The sequence below is a fragment of the Ctenopharyngodon idella genome, chromosome 6 (assembly GCF_019924925.1).
Source record: "Ctenopharyngodon idella isolate HZGC_01 chromosome 6, HZGC01, whole genome shotgun sequence".
NCBI lineage: Eukaryota > Metazoa > Chordata > Actinopteri > Cypriniformes > Xenocyprididae > Ctenopharyngodon > Ctenopharyngodon idella.
The window spans coordinates 12,480,001-12,497,843 of NC_067225.1; the positions used below are offsets into that span (position 1 = coordinate 12,480,001).

At 41.7% G+C, this 17,843-nt stretch overlaps 1 protein-coding gene across 1 annotated transcript; it reads right to left on the reverse strand.

Annotated features, from left to right (window-relative positions):
* Positions 1-975: 975 nt before the first annotated feature.
* On the reverse strand, positions 976-15,889 carry LOC127513841 (voltage-dependent calcium channel gamma-2 subunit-like). The gene is made up of 4 exons (XM_051895932.1): positions 14,090-15,889; positions 4,059-4,142; positions 3,064-3,204; positions 976-1,972 (listed from the first exon to the last, which is right to left on the reverse strand). The coding sequence occupies exons 1-4, from the start codon at positions 14,298-14,300 to the stop codon at positions 1,440-1,442; spliced, it is 969 nt and encodes a 322-aa protein (XP_051751892.1). The 5' UTR covers positions 14,301-15,889; the 3' UTR covers positions 976-1,439.
* Positions 15,890-17,843: the final 1,954 nt, after the last annotated feature.

A 17,843-nucleotide genomic window follows, 5' to 3' on the forward strand; every position in this document is an offset into this window, starting at 1 on the left:
ATAATAAAAAAGCTGTTATTATTTGAGTTCTTCAAGGCTATTCGCTCGCGGACAGCTTATATTTACTTGAATTCAGCAGGAGCCAAATCAAAGACTATAGATATACAAATATTATTATTTACTTTATTTACTAAGTGATCAGATGCACCGCTTTAACCTGCTGGACGATAAAACAGGTGAAAAAAATCCCACAGACGTACATGATCTCTGATCCTGAATGCTGCAGCTGCTGAACGATCATTAGTATGCTACACCTGTACACACACACACACACACACACACACTGTGTGTTCGTCTGACGGCCAGCAGAGGGAGTGAGAGTTTGATCTCAGTGTCCATCTTCATACTAGACATGAAAACCCTTTATTGAGAACACAATCTGTGACGCTGCTGAAAAATACACCTTAAACCAGCCTGTGCTGGTTCATAGGTCTACTCTGGCTTCTTAAAGTGGTCTTGATATTGTTTTTGGGCTCTACTAGAGCAGGTTTTCCTGCTTGAATGTTGATTATTTTCCTCATATTCTCCATTGTTCAGCTCCTCTCTTCCCAGTCTGTCAGTAACGCTCTGTTTAGTTCCTGTCTCTATGAAGCCCCTCCTTCTGAAAAGCACAATGTGCTCTGATTGGTCGGCTGGAGCAGTGTGTTGTGATTGGTGTTTGGGAAATGTCCCGCCCCTTACCATAACCGCCAGTTTCAACACACTACTAACTAACTCAACCAGGCCCCGCCCCTTTATTCTGCGTATGAATTATTTAAATGAGGAATATTGTGAAGAAAGCTTAAGATGGAGGCGTTTCAGTAGTTCAGAAACACAGAATAACTCCTGCTGGAGGGACTTTGGAAACCTTTTTCAAGCCCAAACAGCAACATTACACACTGAAGACAGTTTAACACCATAATAGGTCGTTTTTAAATGTTTTTTTGGTTGTTTGACTTCCTTCATCACATACAAATGAGTTCACATGAATCCGGCTGTTATTATCCATGATGATTTTATTGGCTTCAGATTTGCTCTTTTGTTTTTTTTGTGTGTCTTCTTGAAATAAGAAGTCAATTATGTATGGTTTATTAACAGATGTTCATATATTCATGTATGTATCTTATATAGTCATGTATCATTAATACGTTTATAATGACATATAAATCGCGGCCGGTTTGTGGGATTGTTTTTCTCTTCCCTGCGGTCACAGCGGCCACGGAGGTTCACAGTATTTATGTGCAACAAAATGAAATGAACATGAAGAAAAGAGATATCAAGAGCTTCAGTCTCGCTCTCTCATCACATGGTCGAAAACTTGTTAGTTTATGGAAGATAAGAAAATCATGCATTTTCATTTTTCTTTTTTTGGACTTCAACATGTAAACTCATCATCATAAGTGTTAGAAATAAGTCCGTCTGTTTGTGGAGTCGATCTCCTCCTCACCTGCAGGGGGCGCTCATACAGGTGTGGTGCGGCGGTCCTTCGCATCTTTCTGGACGCAGTTGTGGACCTGTAGGAAGTCTGGCTCTCTGTCGGAGTTGTACATCGGTGGTGTTCCGTGCGGAGTCTTCAGCGTGTCGCCGCCACCGCCGCGGCTGAGGGTGTACATGGAAATATCGGTGGACGGTAACGCTCCGAACCCCTTCAGGCCCACCGGCGAAGCATCCCGCGAGTGCGACGGGTCGGTGGAGCGGCTGGAGGAGCGCGAGCGGCGCCGGTAACGGTAGCGATAGCTGGGGATTCTGGTGATGGCTGATCCCTGCAGATAGTCTCCGACGCCCGTCCGCGCACGGGCCGCGCGTAGCTCCCGATGACGGTCGATGAACATGTGAACGGCCAGAACGCCCACCATCTCCGCCATGATGAAGGACAGCGCGCCGAAATAAAAACTCCAGCCGTACGAGTAGCTGTTCTTTTTCGAGTCGCTCTTGGACGGGTCTCCTGCGTTGGCTGATATGTACACGATTATCCCGATGATGTTACTCAGACCTGAGGACGGACACACAGACAGAACTCACGATCACATGCCAGCTTTTGCTAAGAACGTTTTGCTAACGTTATGAAAACGTTATTTTTTCTGAATGTTCAAAACATGCCGTTTTTTAAACGTTTCTACTTAGTTGTACAAACATTATGGGAACGTTACTTTGAATGTTCTCTGAACGTTCTGAAACAAGTAGTAACATTTAAAAACTATAGACACACATCCAACTAAAATGTGAAAACGTTCAATGAACGAAGTATAAATAACGTTTTGAGAAAATTATTAAAGGCCCACTGAAGTGCCTTGAAATGCGCAGCATTATTCAGTGTGTTGACGTAATTTCCACGGAAACAGGAAGACAGGGCGGGACATATTGAACAGCTCCTCCCCTTTTTAAAAATAGCCAATAGTGTTTCGTTTATATCACAGCTCGGCCAGAGCCGTTGAGCTCAGTAAAGCCACGGTTTTCTCCTAATTTGTCACTACACTGGAGCAAAATGTGTGTTCGCGTGACATTAACGTGAAATCAGACTTCATTCGCCTCAATGGAAAGCATATTTACACTGTCTTAATCGTTCCCTATCCCCTTTATAGTGCACTATGTGCCATTCACCATGTAGAAAATATTAATCGTGAGAACAAGTAACCAATTTTAGCCGCAGCTTCAGCGTCTATTTATAATGTAGGGGGCGGGACTCTTTAGATCTAGAGAGCATTTGATTGGACAGAAGATCTGATGAGAAGCTGAAGTGCAGTGTGATGTCATCAAAATTATTGATCCATATTAGCGAAAGTGAGAGACTGTAAGTTTTGAACGCTTTTATCTTCTAAAATGCGAATTTTGTCATTGTTTTGGAGCACACTAGCTTATAGATAACAGTAAGACTAACATATTCATACTAAAAAGCAAAAAAAAACTTTTTATGGGGACTTTAAAGACCAGATAACTTTGAACAAACGTTCTAATAACGTTACTGGAAGAACGTTTGTTCATAACTTTGAGAGAACCTTGCCAGAACGTTAACTGTGGTTAATTATTGGTCAGTTCGGCTGTTGCTTTAGAATCAGTCACTCAGAAACACATACAGACACTCACCTGCAGATACAAAGAAGATTCCTGCGCTGAGGATGATGTTGTGTCGAGACTTCTGGAACTCGCTGGCGGCGACACAGAGTCCACCCATGAACAGCAGGATGACACTGAGGATGGGGAAAATACTGGAGGCCCGAACCGCACCTGCACACACACACACACACACACACACACACACGTTCTGAACGGCAGGCATGACCTTGTCACACATACTCATCTCTCAGATGTCTCTGCTCAATGTTTCTGTGCCTGTTAAATTGCTGACTCTAAAAACAAACTTCAGAAAACAGGTTCGTTCTCTTTCTGTCTCATTCACGATACTGTTCGTCCTCTGCTCAGTTCAGATCTCTGCTTCATCTGCCTCTCCTCGTCTCAATTCCTTCATCACACACTGCATTATTAATTATACATGTGTCCTGTCCTCAACTCTGACCTCTAGTCAAGAGATGTATAGTGTGTGTGTGTGTGTGTGTGTGTGTGATAATGCTGCCAGAAGCCACATGATTGATTGACTGATGACATCACAGCATGAGGTCACCACTTCCTGTCCAGTGACATGACATCACTCATTGATCTGTGTGTTTATCAGCTTTAGTTCAGGAACACATTTGGCCTCAGAACGGACGTATATCTGACTAATAATAATAATAATAGATGTTCTTTTTATTCTAAAAATGTAAAAAGGTCTCTGTAGTCATTATAATCAGTTTTATATAATATATAAACATGTGTGTGTGCTTGAATATTACAGCATCTGTGTCTCTTTCATTCTGTATTGAGTGAGGATGAAGGGATGAGGACGAGTACAGGGCATTTCAGAGTTTTGACCCATATAAACTGCAGTGAAATATTTATAGAAATAAGTGACCTAATTAAACACTTAAAAGAGCAGCAGCAGCTCTGAGCACCAAAGCATTATCCGCTCTCTCTCTCTCTCTCTCTCGCATGCTCTTCATCTCACCATCATCATCACACACACACATGCATGTCTGACTTACGCAGGAAATACTCTGATGCATCTGCTTCATAGTCCGCATCTTCAGGAAAGTGTTCGATGTGTTTACACATGCCTCTGAAATTACCTGAGAGAGACATACATTAGGAGATGGTACATTTGACATTAATAAAAAGGCAGGCGGTTGTTCAGTGATGATTTCTGATTCTGTCAGTGTGAGTTTAAGAAAACATCATGTTCAATAGCTGAATTACCAGTGAAGCACTAAACTACCCATAATCCTGAGATCCACCAATCAGAGAAGAGACTGTTACCATGGAAACGTAAATTATGACAAAAGAGCTCAATAGTTACTGCTGAATGACGTCATCGAGTCATTCGATACACTACTGTTCAAAAATATATACATTTTTAAAGAAATTAATACTTTTATTCACCAAGGATGCATTAAACTGATCAAAAGTGACAGTAAACACATTTATAATGTTACAAAAGATTCTATTTCAAAATAAATTCTGTTCTTTTGAACTTTCTATTCATCAAAGAATCCTGAAGAATAAAATGTATGACAGTTTCCACAGAAATCTGAAGCTGTTTTCAACATTGATAATAATCATAAATGTTCCTTGAGCATCAAATCATCATATTAGAATGATTTCTGAAGGATCATGTGACACTGAAGACTGGAGTAATGATACTGAAAATTCAGCAAAACTCTTAAGACTACAAATATTATATAAAATATTATAATGGAATAATATATTTTATGTTTTATATTTTATAAAATAATATACAATGTTATCAAATATTAGGCTTAAATATTACCCCTCCAGCCCCAAATGATGAAGGTTGGTGCTGATGTTGGTTTGTGAGCGCTGAACCTGCAGCTGACCCCTGACCTCTGACCCCTGTCACATGATCTCTCTTCCCCTGTAGGATAACTGCACTTCTCTGCACACACTCTCTCTCGCTCTCTGTTTTGCTGCTGTATGCATGTATGTTGCATAACTGCATTACATAATTCACTGTTCTCCACACGTGAGTGTGTGTGAGTGAGTGTAAGTGATTAGGAGCGTATCTGACAGGATTACCCTTATTCCACTGATCTCTGAGATCAAACACACACACACGTCACTAATATCTGTAGGATGAAGCAGCATGTATGCCTCAGTCCTGATGACATCATCATCATCATCCAATGCATAAACACTCAATATTCCCTGCATATGTGAGGAATCACACACAGTGAGATAGTGCTGCTGACGGACAGACAGACAGACGGGTACTGAGATGCTTCCAGCTCAGCTGAGAACATTTCACACCCACTGAAAGGTGACGACAGGTGTGTGTGTGTGTGGTCACCTTTCAGTGGGTGTGAAATGTTCTCAGCTGAGCTGGAAGCATCTCAGTACCCGTCTGTCTGTCTGTCAGCAGCACTGTCTCACTCTAATATAAACAGCCTCACTGCATCAACACCTGTCTCACTACATCACCTGTCTCACTGCAACATCATCTCTCACTGCATTATTTAACTACATCATCTGTCTTACTGCATCATCACATGTCTCACTGCATCATCACATCTCACTGCATCATTACCTGTCTCACGGCATCTTCACATGTCTCGCTGCATCATCATGTCTCACTGCATCATTACCTGTTTCACGGCATCTTCACGTCTCACTGCATCATCACATGTCTCACTGCATCATCACTTGTCTCACTGCATCATCACCTGTCTCACGGCATCATCACGTCTCACTGCATCATCACATATCTCACTGCATCAACACCTGTCTCACTGCATCATCACGTCTCACTGCATCATCACCTGTCTCACTACATCACCTGTCTCACTGCATCATCATCTCTCACTGCATTATTTAACTACATCATCTGTCTCACTGCATCTTCTGTCTCACTGAATCATCACCTTTCTCACTACATCACCTGTCTCATGGCATCATCATCTCTCACAGCATCATCTCCTCTCTCACTGCATAATTATGTCTCACAGCATCATCACATATCTCACTGCATTATCACTTGTCTCGCTGCATCATCACGTCTTACTGCATCATCATCACCTGTCTCACTGCATCATCTCCTCTCTCACTGCATAATCAAGTCTCACTGCATCATCACGTCTCACTGCATTACTTGTCTCACTGCATCATCACCTGTCTCACTGCATTACTTGTCTTACTGCATCATCACCTGTCTTACTGCATCATCATCACCTGTCTCACTGCATCATGTCTCACAGCATCATCTCCTCTCTCACTGCATCACCTGTCTCACTGCATCATCACCTGTCTCACATCATCATTACGTCTCACTGCATCATCACGTCTCACTGCATCATTACGTCTCACTGCTTCATCACGTCTCACTGCATTATTACTTGTCTCACTGCATTACTTGTCTTGCTGCATCATAACCTGTCTCACTGCATCATCACTTGTCTCGCTGCATCATTACCTGCCTCACTGCATCATCACTTGTCTCGCTGCATCATTACCTCTCTCACTGCATCATTACTTGTCTCACATCATCATTACGTCTCACTGCATCACTTGTCTTGCTGCATCATCACTTGTCTCACTGCATCATAACCTGTCTCACTGCATCATCACCTGTCTCACTGCATCATCACCTGTCTCACTGCATCATCACTTGTCTCACTGCATCATCACCTGTCTCGCATCATCATTACGTCTCACTGCATCATCACTTGTCTTGCTGCATCATCACTTGTCTCACTGCATCATAACCTGTCTCACTGCATCATCACTTGTCTCACTGCATCATAACCTGTCTCACTGCATCATCACTTGTCTCGCTGCATCATCACTTGTCTCACTGCATCATCACCTGTCTCACTGCATCATCACTTGTCTCGCTGCATCATCACTTGCCTTACTGCATCATCATCACCTGTCTCACTGCATCATCTCCTCTCTCACTGCATCATCACCTGTCTCACATCATCATTACGTCTCACTGCATCATCACTTGTCTTGCTGCATCATTACCTGTCTCACTGCATCATCACTTGTCTCACTGCATCATAACCTGTCTCACAGCATTATCACTTGTCTCGCTGCATCATCACTTGTCTCACTGCATCATAACCTGTCTCACTGCATCATCACTTGTCTCGCTGCATCATCACTTGTCTCACTGCATCATCACCTGTCTCACTGCATCATCACTTGTCTCGCTGCATCATCACTTGTCTCACTGCATCATCATCACCTGTCTCACTGCATCATCTCCTCTCTCACTGCATCATCACCTGTCTCACATCATCATTACGTCTCACTGCATCATCACGTCTCACGGCATCATCACGTCTCACTGCATCATCACATGTCTCACGGCCAGCCCAAGTTTAGACTTTACCTTGATTGATTGACTTTAATAACTGTATGAGAGTCTGAAGGGAAACACACACACACACACACACACACACACATATTGATTTCATCGTCCCATATCTCGTAACTGAGTGTGTGACACTTTCTCCTCTGACACAGATGTCGACAAGCCCATTTTAATCTTCTCTCACTGGAACAGGAGTTTTTACAGACCCAGAAACTCACAGTCAAATGAAGAGCACAAGAACTTCATGTGACTGAACTCAAACATCAGCAATAAAGTGAATGAAAGAATGAATGATTGACCTCATTTACATCATACATGTGCAACAATATTGTGATATTAGGGCTGCAACAACTAATCGATAAAATTGATAACCAATAAAAACAATTTGCATGGAAACCTGCCTGACACATCATCTTACAGCAATGAATATGAAATAACATTCCATGGAAAACAAAACACAGCTGTAAAACAGTGAAAGGACAGACTGAGCTGCTGCGGAAAAAGTGTCTGACATCCCCAATCTCTTATTAAATGTAAAGGCCGCCCCTTTCTTACAATTGACAGCAAACTTCATTCAGATCTGCCTCTATCCAATCAACAAACAAAGTTTCAAATATTTGTTATTGGACGTTAATTTTAGGTTTAGAATTCTACATATGTAACTGTATTTTTATGAGAGCAGTAACTGTAACTTATAAAATGTAATTGGATATCAATGTAAGAAGAAATGATGATGAGATTACAGTAAACAGAGGAGTGGATGTGTGTTAACACTTAAAGTGGAATAACACTTTTTCAATACAATAGAAAATAAATGTGCCTTTTTATCAGATTAATTGTAGAAATACAGTCACATATTTGTCGATTATTAAAACAATCCTAGACCAGAGGCCTAAACTAGACCTGAAAGAAACCACACATCTGGCCTCTGATCACAGTATCCATAGCAACCAGAATAAGAGATGACCCTCATCACTGCAGTCCTGAGGGGTCAAAGGTTAAAAGCTTTATCTGCAAATCTCCAGAGAGAGATGAAACCATCCTGATCTCAGACCTGCTGACGAAACCTATTCAGACCAGAGAGAAAACACAGGACACGAGAGAGAGCGACAGAGGTGTGCGTGTGTTTGATGTGTCATCATAATCAAATGATTCTTGTGTAATCCTGTTCTGTATCCTTGAAGCTGATTGGCTGATTCTCTCTCTCTTATTTATAAACAGCGAGAGTCTCATGCATTCAAACGTTTGGGGTCTGTAAGATTTTTTTAAGCTTTAGAAAGAGTCTCTTCTGCTCACCACGGCTGAATTTATTTGATCAAAAATACAGTAAAACAGTGAAATATTATTCCAGTGTAAATCAGCTGTTTTCTATGTGAATATATAGTAAAGTGTAATTTATTCCTGTGATCAAAGCTGAATTTTCAGCATCATTACTCCAGTCTTCAGTGTCACATGATCCTTCAGAAATCATTCTGATATGATGATTTGATACTCAAGAAACATTTATGATTATTATCAATGTTGAAATCAGTCATATTTTTGGGGAAACTGTGATACATTTAATTAATAGAAGTAGTTTAAGAATCACTTCAGGTCAGATCTTCTACATACTGAAACACTTCTGACATTAATCACGTTCATCCAGATGATGTCAAATATAAAGTTGTCAATCTAATCAAATCCCTGCAGTCACAAGCTATAAACTCATTACCTCAAATGAACCAAAGTGAGTCTGACTGCAAAAAATAAATCATGTTTACTAATGATCATAAATAACCAATTAGATGAACATAACTGTGATCTGGCCTTAGAATCAGAACGTTATAAATCTAAACGATTTAAATATGTGTGTAATTCATAACCAGTCTCTGCTGCATGACGTGTTTCCAGTATAAACTGTGTTTTTCTGATGCTTCAGTGGAGCATCTATATTGTGATAGATGCTCCACTGATGTGAATAAACTGAAATTTAAATCAGACTTTATGCCGATCAAACAAACCATAAATCCTGGCCACACGAGACTACAGAGAATGTCAGATGATCCGCGGCTCAGTGAGGTCACAGAGGTCACAGAGGTCAGAGGTGACCACTGACAGTGACATAACAGGCCATCAAACGGCCCTCCGGACACTCTCACTCCAGTCTGACCACTGATTGACTCTCCTTAGAATTGTCACAGAAATACTCAACAGGACGTATTATACACAACAGAACATGGAAATAGAAGTGGTGGTTAACTCAGCTGACAGGGAACGTTCTGTCAAGGTTCTCTCAAAGTTATGAACAAACATTCTTCAGTAACATTAATAGAACGTTCATTTAAAGTTATACTTATACTTTAATAATGTTCTTGAAACGTTAGCACAAAAACATGATTTATACATCATTCATGGAGTGTTTTTACCTGAAACGGTTAGTTGGACATTCATCTAACGTTTTTTAAATGTATTTTAGAACGTTCAGAGAACATTCAAAAGTAACATTCCCATAATGTTTGAACAATGATACAATGGAATGTTCCCTTAACGTTCACATAACCAAGAAAAAACATTTAAAAAACTGGACATTTAACGTTTCCATAACTTGAAGGGAACATTAACAAAACGTTCTTGTAATATATTTTTGTGAGCTGGGAATATTTTACAGTTTGGTTTGTTTCATTATCACCTGTGTGTGTGTGTGTGTGTGTGTGTGAGTGTGTGTGTGTGTGTGTGAGGTGATCATGCAGGGTTCATGTTAGGACATTAGTTTAACAAACAGAGTGAATCCTGCCTCGAGAAACACGCAACAACATACATGTACTGCTGTACAGCTGTCCTCTGTGGAAATAAACCCATGAATATTCACCAGATCATTTCTGCACATTAAACCAAGTGTTATTTAGATCGTTACAGAGATCGCTAAATATAAGACAGTAAATTAAAAGGCAGATGGTGCAGAATAATAATACTGTCCCTCTGACTAATGGTTGTGAAGAAACTCAATAAACTGAATTTCAAGCAGAAATGAATGAGAATAAACTGAAGTCAGGCTTCACTGGATCCATTGATCAGGCCGTCAGATAGCTCACATATCACAGCTGTTCGGATGATGTCATTAAAACCAGCACAAATGTCTCAGTTTGTGTCCAGTTCGGTCCAGTGAGGCTGAGATAAGAAGTCGCAATTACACTAAATAATCTTGGGTTATTTTTTCCACCCAAGTCCTGGGTTGAGCCTTTTGGGTCATTTTTGTTTTACCCAGATCCTGGGTCAGACGTAACAACCCAGCGTTTGGGTAGTTTTTGTGTTACCCAGATCCTGGGTCAGACGTAACAACCCAGTGTTTGGGTAGTTTTTGCATTACACAGATCCTGGGTCAGACGTAACAACCCAGTGTTTGGGTAGTTTTTGTGTTACCCAGATCCTGGGTCAGATGTAACAACCCAGCGTTTGGGAGTTTTTGCGTTACCCAGCTCCTGGGTCAGACGTAACAACCCAGTGTTTGGGTAGTTTTTGCGTTACCCAGATCCTGGGTCGGACGTAACAACCCAGCGTTTGGGTAGTTTTTGCGTTACCCAGATCCTGGGTCGGACGTAACAACCCAGTGTTTGGGTAGTTTTTGCGTTACCCAGATCCTGGGTCGGACGTAACAACCCAGTGTTTGGGAGTTCTTGTTTTACCCAGCTCCTGGGTCAGACGTAACAACCCAGTGTTTGGGTAGTTTTTGTGTTACCCAGATCCTGGGTCAGACGTAACAACCCAGTGTTTGGGTAGTTTTTGTGTTACCCAGATCCTGGGTCAGATGTAACAACCCAGTGTTTGGGAGTTTTTGCGTTACCCAGCTCCTGGGTCAGACGTAACAACCCAGTGTTTGGGTAGTTTTTGTGTTACCCAGATCCTGGGTCAGACGTAACAACCCAGTGTTTGGGAGTTTTTGCGTTACCCAGCTCCTGGGTCAGACGTAACAACCCAGTGTTTGGGTAGTTTTTGCGTTACCCAGATCCTGGGTCGGACGTAACAACCCAGTGTTTGGGTAGTTTTTGCGTTACCCAGATCCTGGGTCGGACGTAACAACCCAGTGTTTGGGTAGTTTTTGCGTTACCCAGATCCTGGGTCGGACGTAACAACCCAGTGTTTGGGTAGTTTTTGCGTTACCCAGATCCTGGGTCGGACGTAACAACCCAGTGTTTGGGAGTTCCTGTTTTACCCAGCTCCTGGGTCAGACGTAACAACCCAGTGTTTGGGTCGTTTTTGCGTTACCCAGATCCTGGGTCGGACGTAACAACCCAGTGTTTGGGTAGTTTTTGCGTTACCCAGATCCTGGGTCGGACGTAACAACCCAGTGTTTGGGTCGTTTTTGCGTTACCCAGATCCTGGGTCAGACATAATAATCCAGGAGTTGAGTTATTTATCGCAGGCTTTTTGCGCCCTCTTCAGGAGAGAGCAGTGCAGCTCCGTCAATTTGGTGCATGTCTTCGGTAAAATACAGGTTTGTGTACGTTTAATTTTATCTAAAATTCATTATTGTTCTGTATATCATTTAATTTTATGCAATTTGCACGATGTGAGTCACCGAAACGAGTGTCGCATCGGTCTTTTCGCGTGATGGAAACACCTGATGCCTTGCATAAAATGTTACGATTTTATTCAAAAAGATACAGAATATAAACACTTAGGATGTTAAAATATGTTCTCAGAATTGTACACTGATTATTTATGGACAGATTATGGAGTCAGTCACAGCATTTTTCGGCTACGAGTGAAACGCATGAAGTTATCAGTTCCCCCTGCCGAACGCGAATCATCTCCGGCACGAGATCCAGCGCCGTTACGGTGGAAACAGACAACAGAGACTGATCGATTACACTTGAATTACTTCTAAATGTTCAATTTTTACTTCTAATATTTGTTAAACGAGCTTAAATGTAGGCAATATGTATTAAAAACGATATAAAATATGTTACACTATAAAATATCGAAAATAAAGGAATTATTATGCAAACCAGTGGCTGGCGTGGAGTATTTTTAAAGTTTAGAGGATTTAAGTAAATCCATAAACATTAATTCAGATATGAAGAAAAGAATCAGCTAGTATTATAGTAAAAATGAATCAACCCATTATGCTGAGTTAAATAAACAACCCAATTTGCTGGGTAAAATTAACCCAACATGTGTTCTGTCCTATATTTACCCAGCCCTTGGGTTGAAAACAATCCAAATTGGGTTGTTTTTAGCCCAGTGTTTTTTAGAGTGTTCTGTTTTTTGTTTTATTCCTTGGCGGAAACATAGTATTCTTTACTGTCAAAAAACATTAATACTCTAAAAACTGCAAAATGGTACAGCCACAGTCCGTTCTGCACATATTTCTTTAGTGTTTTCTGTGCAAGTGTTCATTAATATTTTAAACCCTCGGATCAGAACACAGTAAACACTGAACCTGTTCATCCTGCTGCTGCAGAGCGTCAGACTGACAGCTGTCAATCACACTGTGCATCAAACAGGACCTCCTTCCTGAAGCAGTGTGTGTGTTTGAATATATGGACAGACTGAACACTGAATACAGAGGTGAAATTTTGAAGATTCTTTATGCAGCTCTTTATAATGATGAGGACGACCATCAGTCTCCAAGAAGGACAATAAAAGCATCACAAAAGCAGTCCATATGACTTGTGCACTTGATCAGAGCTGAATAACAACACTATTGTCGTCTGTAGAGCTGCTTATAGATGAATTGATGAGCTTTACACAGTTATTGAACTGAATCAACACTGAACTGAATTGATCTGAATAACGACACTACTGTCTATTTAGAGCTGCTTATAGCTGGAATAGTATTTGTTTCATTTCTGATGAAGTTTGCATCATCGATTCTGTTATTTCACTGTTTATTACCCTGAAACAATCTGAATTGTATAAAGCTTTGTATAAATAAAGCTAACTTGACTATATTCCAAATCTTCTGAAGATTTTCAGTGAATAATGACTAAAACTTGGACCTGTTTCTCGCACAAAACTATCACATGACTTCAGAAACTATAAACAGATAAGAACGTTTTGCTAACGTTCCCATTAAGTTGTGAAAACGTTATTTCTGAATGTTCTCAAAATGTCCAGTTTTTTTAATGTTTTAAAAAACGTTTTTTTCAAACGTTAAGGGAACATTCCATTCTATCATTCTCCAAACATTGTGGGAACGTTAGTTTTGAATGTTCTCTGAATGTTCTGAAACAAGTACACTTTAAAAAAGAATTGTTGGTTTAACTTAAAAAAGTAAGTTACCTGGTTGCCATAAAATTTTGAGTTCATTGAAATTAAAAATTTGAGTTGGTTCAATGAAGGCGATTGATTTAATCAACAGAAACTCAAAATATTATGTTATCAGAACCAAATACTTATCTAAGTTGATTTAACAAAATAATTTTTTACAGTGTAGTAACATTTAAAAAAATGTTAGACGAACAATCAACTAAAACATTTTCAGAAATAAAACGTTTAATGAACGATGTATAAATGACGTTTTGAGAACATTACTAAAGACCAGATAACTTTGAACGAACGTTCTATTAACGTTACTGGAAGAACGTTTGTTCATAACCTTCCCAGAACGTTCCCTGTCAGCTGAGGTGATGCTTTTATCGTTCTTCATCATGAGCCATAAAGATCTGCACAAACGAGTTTCTCCAGGATTCTTCTCGGAGCTCCTACCTTCCAGACAGCACGTCCTCCACAGGCCCGAATGGGTCATCACCTCCTCGTTTTTCTTGCTGGTCTCGTTCTCGTTACTAGTCTTTATTTTGCAGACGCCGCGCGAGTACAGCCAGTAGTCCGTTCCCACGGCGATGGTCATCAGACTGAAGGCGGCGAAAGCGCCCACCGTGGTCAGGAGCATCTGCACCCCGCGCTCAAACACTCCCATGTTGCCGCATTCTATGAAAGGGGAGCCCCCTTTCCTCTTGATGTATAGGAAGTAAATATTTGTAAATTTAAGGGGACAAAGTAAGAAGAAATGTGAGCCTGAGAGCCCGAGGAGGGCCCCTAGAGGAGCTGGAGCCAACAAAGGGCTGATGAATTGATTGAGAAGGAAGACAAATGAGCAGATCACTTCAACCTGGACCTACATACTAACTGATTATGATGAACTTGAGTGACACTCCAAATGGGAAACGGAACATATACTGCCAAAACATACATTCATCTTCAATCCTTCTGGCCTGATGCAGCTGATCCTCCGGACTGATGAAGGTTCAGAATCCTTCACGTTCCCAAACCGCTGCCGGTCGAGCGGTGGCGTGCGCGTGTCCCCGGTGCCGCTGTCCGCGCGCACATCCATGAATCTAAACGCCAACAATGAGCGATTAAAACCGATCCATTAACATCAAAACGGTTTGTGGTTCAAATTGTGATTCGACAGAGACACGCGTCAGTGAAATCAATCCATCCTGGCGATGATCAAAGAAACGAGCGGATGAAAATAAAGAATAAAATCACTCGCTTGCCTTTTTCCTAAAATTCTGATCTCCAGTTTCCATAGGTGGCCGTTATATCGTCGAATGCTTCGCGGGTGAGCGTGAATGTTCGTGAGGAAAAGAGCGAGCGATCATCACGCGACGTGAATCCGGTCGGAAGCACCGACGCGCCCGCTGCACCGCAGCCCTGCTGTTCCCCGCTCCGCCGAACCGGTCACATCACACCCGGTGGCCGATCCGCAGCCCACCCGCTCCATAAACGACACGTACAAGTGAGAGAGAGAGAGAGAGAGAGAGAGAGAGAGAGAGAGAGAGAAACGAATCACGACGGATGAATCAAACCCCCTCACCGAACGGACGAGCGCTGCTCCTCGCGCCCGCCGCGCGCTCCTCTCACGGCGCTGGAAATGAAAGGGTCAGTCGGGAACATCTGATTATATTCCCTCTTTCTGTTCGGTATCGGGTTCCAGCAGATGGAGGTTCTCTGTCTGTCTGTCTGTCTAGTGCAGCTTGTTGCTGCGAGACGAGAAACACTTAAACACTTTATTTTGGCGTCAAAAACCTCACGAATGTCAGAATTCCTCTCATTGGTTTTGATATTATTCCTCCACATGCGTGAGAAACGTGTTCAACATCTGGATAGGCCTAAAGTCTCGTTTTGTGAGCTCAGAACTGGGAGAATTTGGGACTAGATCATATTGTTATTGGTTTTATTTGATTTAAACCTAAAAAACATGTGAGATTTGAAGTGTGTCCAGTAGTTCGCCGTAGACTGATGAATGGTGCTGAAGCTGACGGATGCTGCTGTTGCCAAGGCGACTGTCTCCCTCTTGCGATGGATTCAACATTAGAGATGTTTTCTACTGCACAGCACCCGAATATTAACCTTCATTAACATGTCATCAGTAGATGTGCTGGTGCAGCACTTCATAACAGCCTTTCCTATAATCATTCACAGCATTATTGCTCAGATGTCTCCGAATGAGAGAGAAAGACAGCAGGAACGACTCTCAGACAGTGTTCCTGCTCCAGCAGACCAAAGGACACACTTTACATTCAGGACGGCAAACACACCAGTGCGGCACAGAGAGGGAGAGATCAAGAAGATTTATGAATTTAGAATACAATGCGGTGACGTCACATGTGCGGAGGAGTGTGATTGGCTGCGGCTGATGGCGCTGCAGCTGATGTGTCTCACACACACACACACACACACACACACACACATAATCAAATGCACTTCAGCATCAGACTGAACAGAACAGTCTAAAAAACACTGGGCTAAAAACAACCCAATTTGGATTGTTTTCAACCCAAGGGCTGGGTAAATATAGGACAGAACACATGTTGGGTTAATTTTACCCAGCAAATTGGGTTGTTTATTTAGCTCAGCATAATGGGTTGATTCATTTTTACTATAATACTAGCTGATTTTATTATTTTTTTACTTCATACATGAATTAATGTTTACGGATTAACTTAAATCCTATAAACTTTTTTAAATACTTCACACAAACACTGCTTTGCATTATAATTCCTTTATTTTCAATCACATTTTACATCGTTTTTAATACATATTGCCTACATTTAAGCTCGTTTAACAAATATTAGAAGTAAAAATGAAACATTTAGAAGTAATTCAAGTGTAATCGACCAGTCTCTGTTGTCCTGTTTCCACCGTAACGGCGCTGGATCTCGTGCCGGAGATGATTCGCGTTCGGCGGGGGAACTGATAACTTCAGACCGCCGCCTGCGTTTCACTCGTAGCCGAAAAATGCTGTGACTGACTCCATAACCTGTCCATAAATAATCAGTGTACAATTCTGAGAACATATTTTAACATCTTAAGTGTTTATATTATGTATCTTTTTGAATAAAATCGTAACATTTTATGCAAGGCATCAGGTGTTTCCATCACGCGAAAAGACCAACATGACACTCATTTAGGTGACACTCATTGCACCCCTGTATGTTTATTTGCATAAAATTAAATGATATACAGAACAATAACAAATTTTTTGATAAAATTAAACATACACAAACCTATATTTTACCGAAGACATGCACCAATTTGATGGAGCTGCACTGCTCTCTCCTGAAGAGGGCGCAAAAAGCCTGTGATAAATAACTCAACCCCTGGGTTATTATGTCTGACCCAGGATCTGTGTAATGCAAAAACGACCCAAACGCTGGGTTGTTGCTTCTGACCCAGGATCTGGGTAACGCAAAAACGACCCAAATGCTGGGTTGCTGCGTCTGACCCAGGATCTGGGTAACGCAAAAACGACCCAAACGCCGGGTTGTTGCGTCTGCCCCAGGATCTGGGTAACGCAAAAACGACCCAAACGCCGGGTTGTTGCGTCTGACCCAGGATCTGGGTAACGCAAAAACGACCCAAACGCCGGGTTGTTGCGTCTGCCCCAGGATCTGGGTAACGCAAAAACGACCCAAACGCCGGGTTGTTGCGTCTGACCCAGGATCTGGGTAACGCAAAAACGACCCAAACGCCGGGTGGTTGCGTCTGACCCAGGATCTGGGTAACGCAAAAACGACCCAAACGCCGGGTTGTTGCGTCTGACCCAGGATCTGGGTAACGCAAAAACGACCCAAACGCCGGGTTGTTGCGTCTGCCCCAGGATCTGGGTAAAGCAAAAACGACCCAAACGCCGGGTTGTTGCGTCTGACCCAGGATCTGGGTAATGCAAAAACTACCCAAACACTGGTAAAATAACACACACAAACACACACACAAAAATGACCCAAAAGGCTCAAACCAGGATTTGGGTAGAAAAAAAAATAACCCAAGATTATTTTAGAGTGAAGCAAAGACGGGTTAGGCTTTAAAAATACCATTAACCTGATAGAAGTCTATGCAATGTCCTCACTAATATAGCGAAGCAAACGTGTGTGTGTGTGTGTGTGTGTGTGTGTGCTTCAATCAGAGTATCTGGCAGCTCTGACATGCTGGTTTATTTGTTCGTTCTGTCGTCCAA

Bases quoted from the DNA above. Each gene is read 5' to 3' on its own strand.
- LOC127513841 (XM_051895932.1), bottom strand. From the start codon at position 14,300: ATGGGAGTGTTTGAGCGCGGGGTGCAGATGCTCCTGACCACGGTGGGC. The intron at 4,143-14,089 runs GTAGGAGCTCCG...TGTCTCTCTCAG, and splicing joins GAGGACGTGCTGTCTGGAAG to GTAATTTCAGAGGCATGTGT. The intron at 1,973-3,063 runs GTGAGTGTCTGT...GTCCGTCCTCAG, and splicing joins AATCTTCTTTGTATCTGCAG to GTCTGAGTAACATCATCGGG.